At 49.3% G+C, this 11971-nt stretch overlaps 1 protein-coding gene across 1 annotated transcript; it reads right to left on the bottom strand.

Annotated features, from left to right (window-relative positions):
- Positions 1–7901: 7901 nt before the first annotated feature.
- On the bottom strand, positions 7902–10455 carry NKX3-2 (NK3 homeobox 2). Its single transcript, XM_077814632.1, has 2 exons — positions 9999–10455; positions 7902–8377 (listed from the first exon to the last, which is right to left on the bottom strand). Exons 1-2 carry the CDS (start codon positions 10453–10455, stop codon positions 7902–7904), a joined length of 933 nt encoding a protein of 310 aa, XP_077670758.1.
- Between the last annotated feature and the right edge of the window lie 1516 nt (positions 10456–11971).

The following is an 11971-nucleotide window of genomic DNA, read 5'->3' as shown; positions in this document are numbered from 1 at the left end:
CAGCAGGAACGGGGACGGCTGGAGAAATCGGCTGGGGATCCCTTCCCCCCTCCCAAATCTGAGCTCTCGCTGGCGAAGAGGAGAAGCTCTTTCCCCAGGCCCTACACGTGTGTGTATATTTAATAGCAGACCTCAGGATAGGAGATAAGGAGAGTCATGCAAGAACCCCAGCGAGAACTGGCCTCACGGCCACAACCCGCGCCTGGGAGTCCAGTCATCTGTAACCTACAACTTTGTAAATATCACTTCGCCTTTGGTTTTTAGGGACAGTAGCCAGCGGCTAGACGGTTTAAATAATCGTAAGACTCTCCCCTGGCCGAGCAGAGGAAGTTGTGATTAACACATTGCACAGCCGTACGAGAGACCCCAGCTATTCCCAGGCCAAGTACTTCACTGGCCGGGAAAGTAAGAGGTGGAATCGAGCTCACCCCGTGGGAAGAAGCCAGGGCTAGTCCTACATCATTCTGCAGCTGTCCTCTGTGACAAGGCAAGCCACAGCCATTTTTGGTGGGCTCCCGAGGAAAATACATCCAGTCTGCCACCCAGACGAGGAAGGGGCTTGTATCTTCATGGAAGCCCACGGTGGCTAAAAAAATTATATCGCTTTCTAATCTCTGCCTATGTTAAGATAATTGATCACATACATACAGTCCTACCCCTGTGAGGCATCATTGCAAGGAAGAAATAGGAAGAGATCTTGAAGAGATCTAGCCCTCTTTTGGTGGGGGAAGGGATAGGGGAGGTTCTAGCTAAGCAGCCCTGATTTCGGCTGCACAGTTAGGGTTAGTTAGCCGCCTTCAATCGGACTTCAGGCGTGGGAGTAGTAGAGAATCCTGGTCACTAATTTCCTCCAGGATATGGGCTAAGTTTAGGTGCCCAGGCTGATCGGTTTAGATCTGAAATCACTAGCCCTTTCTGGCATCACAGACCTTACAGGACTCCCCCCGTGAACTCTGATAGGTCTGAAGACAATTACCAGCCCCTAGCTGGATTCGTTCCTCGCAGACATCCCAGATGGTACCGGGTCTATACTCCGCCACACCGTGGGCAACCGTGCCTCTGCCCTGAGGGCACTCTCTGTCAGAGGGCTAGAGCCATCTTCATGCGCACCTGAGGCTGCTGTGCTGGGGGGACGTAATGAAGCATTGTGAGCTGCAATATCGGCCGCCAGCTGATTAGATCTCTCTCGCTCTCTCTTCCCAAAATCGGCGAGGTTTCTTTGCTTTCTCCTGTCACCTGGCCATGGAAACATGGATGAAAGCAAATCGATGGAAGTTAAATTCGGACCGGATGGACAAGGTGCTGGTGCGTAGGCGTGGATGCATCTGCCTACCTCCTACTGCTCCCTCACCCAGATCATGCATTTGTCGTTTCCTTTTGGATCTTACCCACACCTAAGTTCAGTCACAGCATCAGTAAACAGAAGTGATTGTTTCAGCAACAGTAAACAGAAGGCGAGGTGAACTTCTGTGCTTAGCTAGCAGATTGCCCCCTTTCCTTGCTGAGCCTCACAAGAGTAACCTGCCTCTTTCTGGGGAGCTCATGGTTCTTGGTCTTACTTTAGCGCCTCTAATCGTGCCCTGGCAAAGCAAGTGAAAGCGTCGGCGAGTCCAGAATGCAGCTACCCCTCTACTTCGTGGCGCTTGCTGTGGAAAATATCACACCTGTGCTTCACAGGCTACCCATTTACTTCCAAGTGCCAATCAAGGTCCTGGCCAAGTTGATCTTGGAGACCAATTCTCCTGCCATGCTTCATCTCCACAATTGAGTTCGGTTGGGAGCCCGTGGCTGACAGTCCCCAGTTTGAATTATGCAGGCTGGCCGCTCCATGAGGTGGAGAGTCTTTGCCTCCGTTATTAGCTGTCCCCCACCGGTCCCACCACGTACCCTTTTCGGTGAGCATCAGAGCACAAGGCGCAGTTCATCCCTGTTTACTCAGGCTTCCGGGTGCCTGGGGGAGATGAGCCGCAGCTGGAACGGGCGTTGGGCTTTTTTAAAGTGATGTTTTAAAAATGTTTATACGTGCTCCCAGCTAGTACAATAGATACATTTGTATAAGACGTTTCCCTTAATGAATGTAATTTCATTAAAAACAAAAGTAAGGCGAGGTGAACTTGATCACTATAGCTGGTGGATATTTCTGATATGCAAATCAGCAGTGAAATGGTTAATTGTGTTAATAATAAGACTTGGTATTTATACACTGCCTTACCTCTTCCAGGGACTAACAACCCATGTCCCTTCGGGCTGTTACTGCAGGCTGGTTCCACACCCAAGCCTATCCTGTATCCGGAGGACTATCACTGATAATAGAATGGCCTGTTGCTTGTACGTTGCTTTAAAGCCACAAGTGGTTCTTACCTCCACAATCGTTAACAACCGCATCCTTTGCAATTAGGGTGATTTTTTTAACATGACATTTTAGCTTGTCTACGCTAAATTCCGCAGGTCCCCCAGCATCTGTGGATTTCTGTGCTCAAATAGCTTCTTTTGTGCCTGTTCAACAATTTGTTACATTGTTTATCTACAATTTTATGCAACGGCTGCAAATAAATGACGTCTCCTTCAGAAGACGCTGCAAATTGCCAGCCCCCTATGGCATCCGTTTCTGGAATCGTAGGGACCCAGCGGTCCTACAGTCCTCAATCAGGCAACTTTCCCATTCCAGTAAACATGAGACGGGGCGGATTAATACAGATGTGTAGTCTGCAGGTACAGTCTCTGAAGCATCTATTTCGTTAACCGAGCTTCGAAATGCGGATGTTTACTCCAGCTAGCCTTTGTACTTGCGGTGCAATAGTGGTGAGATACCCTGACTTTAGGGAGTGCGTTTGAATGAGAAATATAACGGTGATTTCCAAGCTGCAGGCTTCTTAAGGGAAGCGAGAAGTGAAATGAAAGTCCCCTTTTTATTGTCCCTTGCTAGCAAACACACACACGTACGTGTGTGTCTCCCCCTAGTCCCCTTTGAGCTGAAATGAAAACCTGACCCCAGTACGTTGTTTGTTCCTTGCCTGCAAAAGCACTTCCCAGCCCACAGAAATTCCCTCCTTGTATTTAGCCGTTCGCCCGTCAATAGAGCTGCAGAGGCCACGTTACCGCCATTAACCTTTTCATCACCTTTGCTCCCAAAAAAAATTCCTTATCACAGTTCACGTGGATTCCCTTGGAACAAGGGCAGGTGCGATCTCTTGTCCACCGGGTTTTCAACGCTCCATTAAGCAGAGGCCCAGTGCCGCTGAGATGGGCGAGGCTGGGAGGGAACGGGACCGTGTCGAGGTCAGAGTAACAACGACGTGGAAGAACCGGACACAATGTGGTTGAAACCACAGTCTCCTTTGAACAGAGAGATTTAATTGTCAGTATTTTTTTCTTATGACATTTTAGGCTAGACTGATCTCTGTTTTGATTGCTTCTGCATCTCTATGGACACAGGGAAACATATCCTTTTATGTATGTGGATGTATATATATAGAAAGATACACAAAGATAAATACAGTATTAGATCATACAACAATTTGGATTCTCTTCTCTTTAGTTGGAGCTTCTCGTTTTACTAATTGACTATTTTTTTTTTTAATATTTAAAAACCGTTTCTGCCAAGGAGTGGGTGGATATTTATTCACACTAATTATTGGACTGATTTGCAAGGTTTCCCGCTTTTGATATAAAAATCTCAACCAGGACACCTCTTTCAGATAAACTTAATCGGGTTTTAATCACTGAAATGTTGATGACCACAAGAAATGCATGTTTTGAGACGAAGCGCTGATTTTTAGAGTCAATATCCTACTCTGTTACACCGGTGTAAATCCAGAATAATTCTATTTACTTCAGTGAAGTTACGCTGGATTTACAGCGGATTTTTCCCTTTAAGGGAAAATAAAAAACAGATAATTATTTCTACATTGTAAAGTGTAAATCATTACTTTAAAAAGCGGGGGGTTTATTTTAAGAATGATCAGTTTCATTTTCTTCTGGTTTAAAAACACATGTACTGTTTCTCAAACAGGTTTTATCAAAGACAAGAGAAGGAAATTTTAGTCTTTTAATATTCGATAGCTGGATGTTAAAAAAAAGCCAAAACGTCAGAATAATTTCATATAGATCATCCTCGATATTGTTTACCTCTAGTAAAAAGCACCATAAACTATGCGTTATGAATTCAAAGACAACTAGTTTGATTCTTTATCATACATGTGCATAGTTACAGCTCCCAAAAAGCAAAGCCCTGTGTAATGTTATGGCTACAGAGACGCATAATCTACACTTTCCTTTCATTTTACGTTTTCCTACAGCACTATATGGATTAAAAAAATCCATAAAAAACACGTTAAATTATAATCAAAAGAAAGCTTCAGCATAACCCACAGAATCATAGAATATTCGGGTTGGAAGGGACCTCAGGAGGTCATCTACTCCAACCCCCTGCTCAAAGCAGGCCCAATCCCCAATTTTTGCCCCATCCCTAAATGGCCCCCTCAAGGATTGAACTCACAACCCTGGGTTTAGCAGGCCAATGCTCAAACCATTAAGGTATCCCTCCCTCCAAAACCCAATATACTACAAAAAACCTTAGAAACCCAAACGCATCCTTCAAATCGCTACCCAAGAGCTTGGGCCAGATCCTCCTCTGGTGCAAATGATCATCACTCCTTTGAAGTCAATGGCGCTCTGACAATTTACACCAGTTGAGACGGTCTGAGTTAGCTTTAGTAAGAGAAGATCCTGCGCCTTCCTGCGTGCAGAAGCTGCAACCGTGAAAAGAAAATCGGAAAAAAAATGTTAAAACGTGTGTTGAGAGGATCCATGGGTTATCGGGAACTTTAAAGGGGCAGAGAGGGGCCTCGAACTTGTAACCCAAAAGTCCCATTCATTTTCATGGGAGCTTCGCCTGAGAAAATACGTTAGGCCTAAGGAATTGCGTTCCATTTCCCTCCCCCGCAACATAATCGAAATAAAACAACCCCCACCTCCTCGTTCCCAATTCGCTCCCCCTCCTCCCCTCCGCCAGACCCTGCTGGAGTTTCTGAACATTTTCCTTGCAGGAGTAATATTTGTACATTGACCACGGGAAACGTACAAACTAGATCGCGTGAAAACTGATATTTACAAGGAAGAACAAAACTCTCCCCAACTCCACTTGCCAAGGCAAACTACTCCCTGGGGTTACGAAAGATACCTCAGCGCAGCGCTGGGGGTGGGCGGTGGATTTCCAGGTCTCTCCTCCCACCGAGGAAATCGCTGCTAGAGAATTCCAGCTGTTCACGGCCATGCAGAAGGAAAGGAGATTGTATTCCCTGAATAATTTAAAGGAGGAAGATGAATCTCGGAGTATGCAGACCTATGTATATTCCGTGGGTGGGGCATATTCCGTAGATGGGAGCACATAAACCCAACATCAGACGCTTAATTGTGGAGCCTTTGTGGAGTATAATAACCACCAAGAAAAAAAGGGTTCGTTAGCAAAGTAGCGTTAGGGATTCGGGGGGGGGGGGGGGGAGGAGAAAGCATTGGGACATGGCTCAAGTCACGCACACGTCCAGAGGCATAAATATACTAAATTGCTTTCAGATCTGCTTACAAAATCGGTTTCGCTACTTCGGTTCTTTCGAGCGATTCTTTTGTGTGAGAATCATACGAAAGTCCCTGTCATCAGCCTGGAAGGGAAAGTAGTGTAACAAAAGAGGGCAGGGAAAAGTGATGAGATCTTGGCAGCCGTCGCCCATTATCATGTGCCCGTGTCCAAGCGTCTCCACCCTGAAAAGGACTTCACTGCACGAAACAAGAACGCCTAAATCTCTTGAATTCGGTCCCGGACACGAATAGGAATTTGAACGGAATTATTAGACATAATTTACGCGTGATACTCGAAAAAGCCGTGAGCCTCAGCTGGAAAGTACACAGTCATCGGCACACACACAACTCACGAAGCCTCAAATTCTCCCCCAGTACTTTCCCCTGGTGTACAATTCCAGAGGAAATAAAACACTAGCAGGATCATGCTGCCACAGCATTTTGTAATCTTTTATAGATTTGCTTCAGGAACTTTTAGGGGATCAGTTCAAAGGAGGGAGGCTGCCCCAAGCGGCTATTTCATTTTTATACGGATTTCGTAGTTTAATTAAGAACTGGAAGTTTGGAAGGCGATTCTCCGCCTACCCGATCCAGTTGTGCAACTTTAAGCGTCGACCCCGGCTATGCACAGCTTGATGGGGTTATTAGGTAAGCACAGCAGACAGGAATGAGACAGTGGAATAATGATTTTGCCATTTTGTGGGTTGAAATTATTAAATAGGCTGCCGACGACTTGCTCAATACAATAATAAATAATCATAATAAAAAGCCTTCAAAATAATAATCAAAAATAAAAGAAAGGAAAGCTGCCCACCCACGCACATTCCTCCAGAGCGGATTGTGGATTGTTAATCGATCCAGTGCACAAAACCCCTTACTCCTCAAGACCTTTCTAAAGCAAAGCGTACCCTCTGGATAAACTGCACTTTAAGGGGTGTACAGTGTAAAAATCGAATTGTACTCGTCCAATCAAATATTTCGGAATTTATATTTTAGCCTATAATTATAGCGAGTATTCTGACTTCACTGCATCCTAAATGTAAGTTAACTAGACAGAGTATAAAATATTCAAACCTCTTTCTCAGAAGGAAAGGAGACCTATTGCCGTTCTGAATATATTGGATCAGATATATGTCAATACCTCTAACGTCAATGGTCCGCAGATTCACTCCAAAATGTATTTGTCTTCCGCTAGGGAAATGAAACATTGTGTAGTGGAACAATAAGGGACGATAGTACTGCAGTGTGGGAGAGGAGAGAAGATACTTTCTAAACGAACAATATCTATGCGTATTTAGAATTCTATGTAAAACGCAGAAAGGACACGATGGACGTAACTATGTGTTAAACTAAAGTTTATAAATTAAAAAAGTACAGCGGATAGCTTACAAACATTCACAATTCATTTAAAGTAAATAATCTAGTTGAGTGCACAGTGCCAGTAAAAGAGGAAAAAGCCACGAATTACCTTGTAAGAAAGAGACTGTTATATTACCGAAGTAGATCACAAACCCACAGGATAGGTTTGCTGACGAATTTAAAGACAGAAAAAGAAAAGGCACTGAATGGTACTAATTTTCCCCATTAACTCCATTTTTAAAAAGCCTGACTAGAAATATTCACATTGAATATAAAAATAATAATAACTTTAGTACAACTGGAAAGTGCTAAAAACGCGTTACTTCTCCCTCCCCCAACCCCCACCAAGGAAAGATCCGAGGGAGAAAAGAGGTCTGGCTTTTTGATACAGGGCTCACCCTTTTGTGACACATCTGTCCTTTGCCATGGACCATGAAGAACAGGAATAACACGGGCAACAAGAGAAGGGGGGATTTGAAAGAGGTTCCTTACATTCAGCACCATACAAGGCACACACGGTTTGCAACGATTTGGAAGACCAACAAACAGAAAAATAATCTTCCTTTCAGTCCAAGGGGGAAGTCCTTGATCTCCTGTTCTGATCTAGGTTTCTTTTTCCTTTCTCTCACACCAGATTCGGGTCTCTATCAATCCGGAGCAACAATATCAGCAAAACAAAAACAAACAAGCAAGTCTACACGGAATAGAGTGACAACATGGATACCATGAACGAGTCGTGCCGAATTAGAAGAGTCCTCGGCTTGGGGGTGGGGGTGGGGGGAGGAGGAGTTTGCAAAAGTCACAACGTGGAAAGGAGGGGGAGGGGGAAATTACCCAAATAACAATAATAAAAATAATCAAATAAAATAAAAATAATAATAATAATAAATACTGTCCGGTGCATACAGTCCTGCAGCTGGGGCTCGGGGTTGCTTTGGATCGGAGAGGGCTGAGGCTGGTCAGTCTCATGGAGTCCCCGCGGCTGCGGTGCAGGTGGACAGGGCCCACCCGGGCAGGCAGTAATAGGGGTAGTAGTAGGAAGGCTGCAGGGACAGCAGCGAGGGCGGCCTCAGCATCTCCCCCGGGTGATACTGTCTCTGATCGTCCCGCACCAGCACTTTCACCGCCACTTTCTTGGCGGCCGGGGCCGAGGCCAGCAGGTCCGCGGCCATCTGGCGCCGCTTGGTCTTGTAGCGGCGGTTCTGGAACCAGATCTTCACCTGGGTCTCGGTGAGCTTGAGCGAGGCGGCCAGGTCGGCTCGCTCCGGGCCCGAGAGGTAGCGCTGGTGGTTGAAGCGGCGCTCCAGCTCGAAGACCTGCGCGTGGGAAAAGGCCGCCCGGGAGCGCTTCTTCCGCGGCTTGGGGGCCGCCTGCTCCTCCTCCCCGGCCAGCAGCTTCTCGCACTTGCTGCCTCCGTCCTCCTCCTCCGGCGGGCTGCGATCTGCGGGGAAGAGCAACAGCCGAGATCAGAGACAGGGCAGGCTGCGGCAGAGCAGGTCACCGACCCAAACCCAGGGACAGTGGGGCGAGGGGAGATCGTCACCCCCGCAGTGCGGCCTCCTAGGCACCGCTCAGAGGGCAGGCCTAGGCCCCCAGCAGGCCAGGTTCACGGGGAAGGTCACACAAACCCAGCGAGGCACGGCTCGGGGTTGAGGCACCAATGCACCCCCAAACCCAGCCAGGCACAGCTCAGGGGTAGGCCGCACTGCACCCCTCCTTATGCAGGCACAGTTCAAGACTTTGGACTGCTCGCTTTATAGGTCTCATTTCATCCCCGCAGGGAGGGTGGCAGAAGACGCAGCCAGAAAGAGGCCAGGGGTGTCTTAGGGGACCACGGCACCCCCTAGCCGGGGAACATGTTAGGATATGCCACTGCCCCGCTCAGATAGCCCTCGCTCGGGGCTGGGGGGGGGGGTGTCACAGGCTGGCACAGCTCCTCCCACCCTCACTGAGGCAGAGCTCCAGGGGCTCCTAGGCCCTTTCACACACACTCGGCTGTGCACACGTCTCATTCATAAGGAACAAGCGCTTGCAGGGCAGCTAGTGATCAGTAATTAGGGAGTATTTGTGGGATGGCTTATCTTTTGGGAGCACATCAGAGAGAGCAGGCTTGCTTTCCCCTGTGGTTTTGCATTTCTCTCCGTTCATTGCACTGTTCTGCCCCTCCCACCTCTGTCATCGGGACTTGTCTGGCACCCGGGGGCAAGGGGATGGCTCCCTCCTTTGCCATCCTTATTCTTTGTCGTCAATTGCCTGGCCCATTCTTTTAAAACATAAATAAATCCCTGGGGTGGGGGGGGGGAGCGCCTCTGACCCAAGGCCTGTGGGAGTAAAAGGGCAGCTAGAAAACAGTTCACTTCTCACAGGGAGGCCTCCAGCCGCCAGCAGGGAGCTTGCCCCCCAATGCAAGGCGCGGTGAGGTTCTATTTCCTTTAGCACAAAGGAAACTTCTTCCAACGTCCAGTCAGGTGAATCTTTGTAACAACTTGTCTGACCAGCACTTCCAGATTACAAAGCTGGTGGCCGGTGGCTGGTTATTGTGACTGATCTACGTAGCTGTCCCATTCACCCCCAGGGTCTGTCCCTCTCTATTACGGGCTTTCTCTGAGTCCTTCTGCCCCCCCCCCCCAAAAAAATCTCTATTCTGATTCTCCTTCCTTGTGAGATGCCCGAGCTACAACCACTAGCCAGCGCCCGCTTTGGGAGAGCTCTGGACAGACCGATTCTCCTTCGCCCTTGGGGACGGGCCCGGCAGTAATCACAGACCCTGCCACGCCAGGGCTCGGCCACCATCAGGAGCTGGGGACTGGTGGGCGCAGAGAGGTCTGGGCCAAGCATCAGGGTGCTGGGCATCGCCAGTGTCCGGGGCACCTGGGCACACAGGGAAACGGGTGTCCAGGGTCTCAGAGGGCTGATCGCAAACCCCAGGGGAGCGGGAGTCCCCGCTCTCTAAGGCACATGGAGCTCAGCGGCCGGCACTGGGGCGGGGAGGCATCAGGGCTCCACCCGCCTGCCACTGGGGGGTCCTCCTCGGCCCCTGGCCTCTCCCCCCACAAGCGTACCTGAAACGCTGGCCGACATCTCGCTGTCACTGAGGCCCGGGGGCTCTTCCTCCTGATCCCTGGGCTGAGCCTCCCGCGCAGGCCGCCCCCGACCAGGGGCCTCTCTGGAGCGGGCGCTGTTGCCGGGCGGCCCCTGCGGCACCCCGGTGCTCTCCTCCTCCGAGCGCCTCTCGCCCTCGTGGTCGTCGCTGAGGGCCGAGTCCGAATCCCAGCCCGCCGGGGCTCCCATCGTCCTCCTCGCCGCCGCCGCCGTAGCAGCCCGGGGGCAGGCCCGGGCCGGCAGCAAAGCCTCGTCCGCCGCGCCCGCCCTCTCGCCGAACAGCCTCCAGCAGCAAGCCGGCGTGGTGGGGGTGGCCGGCGGCGGCCGCCCCGCCAAGTGCTGAGCGCGTTCCTCCTTCTTGTTGAGGATGGCCTGGATGGAGAAAGGCGTCAAGGCGTTACCGCTGCGGACAGCCATCTGCCCCGGGGGGCCGCGCGGGGGAGCGGGGAAAGAGACACAGAAGCGAGGGCTGCTGCCGAAGCGCCCTGGTGCACCAGCGCCCGCCCTGGCCCCGGCGCCAGATCCAGTCTCCGCCCGGATCCCGCTCCTTCAACTGGGAGACTTCATCGCCGCCCCCGGCTGCAGCCCCTGCTCCCCGGCCCGGAGAGAGCGAGCGGCGGTGCGGGGCTGGGGACGCTTTAATACGCCGTTCCCATGCAGCCCTCCCATAAGAGCCTGGATGGCTGCCTGGCCTGGGGGCTGCCCCTGAGCCTCCCTCGCTCCTTCTCCCCGGCGGCAGCAGCGGGGTCCCGCGCGGCGCTGGACTTTTTCCTGCCTCTATCTGTTCCTTTGCTCTTTCCTGCTCCTTTTTCTCCCAGCCCCGGTGTCATTCCTCACCTATGAGTGACAGCCCCGACCCCGAGCCTTCCCATTGGGCAGCGCTCCGCGCAGGGTGGGAGTTGATTGGCGCGCCACAGCTGGAAGCTGTTGATCTTCAGACAGAACTGGGCGAGTTGAAGGGAGTCGGACGTGGGCTAGTTAACCCCTTCCTCTCTGGGGTGGGGGCTGCTTGTCCGTGTCACGGACGCCCTTCAAGCCTAGCGCGATCTACCCGCTACGAATAGACCTTCTGTACCCTAACCTAAGGGGTTTACAGAACTATATTAGCCCTTCAACTTTTCATTCTAAACCCGTGATGGCTCAAAGGATTGCCACGGTTTTCCATTTATAATGTACGCGGTCCTCTGACTTTCTATGTTATGGTTTCACCCCAAACAAATGCTCCGGTTCCTTGTGAAAAACCATGTACTTAATCCGAATCAGTAGTTCTCAGAGTTTCGGGGGGCTTTCCCCTCCTCCTAGGTGTTGGTTAAATTAGGAAATCGATGTAGTGACCCGCTTTTAAAATATGGTTTAATTAAAAGTTGAAACAGTCAATGGAAACGTAAACAGTGTTCCAAATTAGGAAACCTTTGAAATGCGGCTCTCTAGGAAGAGTCTTTAACATTATTTATTTCATAGTCTGTTAGGGACTGTAAAACTGCCCTTGAATTAAAGCTGCGTATGCTATTTAGCTTTATATTGTGGAGAAAAACTTTCAGACTTTGGGCTGCTTGCTTTATAGGGATCACTCAAAATTTCTTCAACAATTTTCCAAGGCGGGGTGTTGTTTTTTAATATATTTTAGTTATTTGCAATTTGATGGTTTTATATTAATGATTATCTTAATCTAATGGGACTTTTAAAGTCTTTGTTTTTTTATTACTGCGATTAAAAGCTGTTCTTACTTCTAAATCGCTATTTGACGGAAATAAAATAACTCTAAATAACAGGAACATTTTGGAAACTATGAAACCAACACTTATTTTCTAAATGTTACTCATTTAAACATATACGACAAATGTGTCTCTAGTATCATGTTTTATTTTCGCCTTTAAAAATATTGTTGCTCTAATAAAATATCGAAAAATCCCGACTGGAGTATTAATAAAGT

Source organism: Eretmochelys imbricata, chromosome 4 (assembly GCF_965152235.1).
Source record: "Eretmochelys imbricata isolate rEreImb1 chromosome 4, rEreImb1.hap1, whole genome shotgun sequence".
Taxonomy (NCBI): Eukaryota; Metazoa; Chordata; order Testudines; family Cheloniidae; genus Eretmochelys; species Eretmochelys imbricata.
This window is presented reverse-complemented; position numbering and strand designations above follow the sequence as displayed.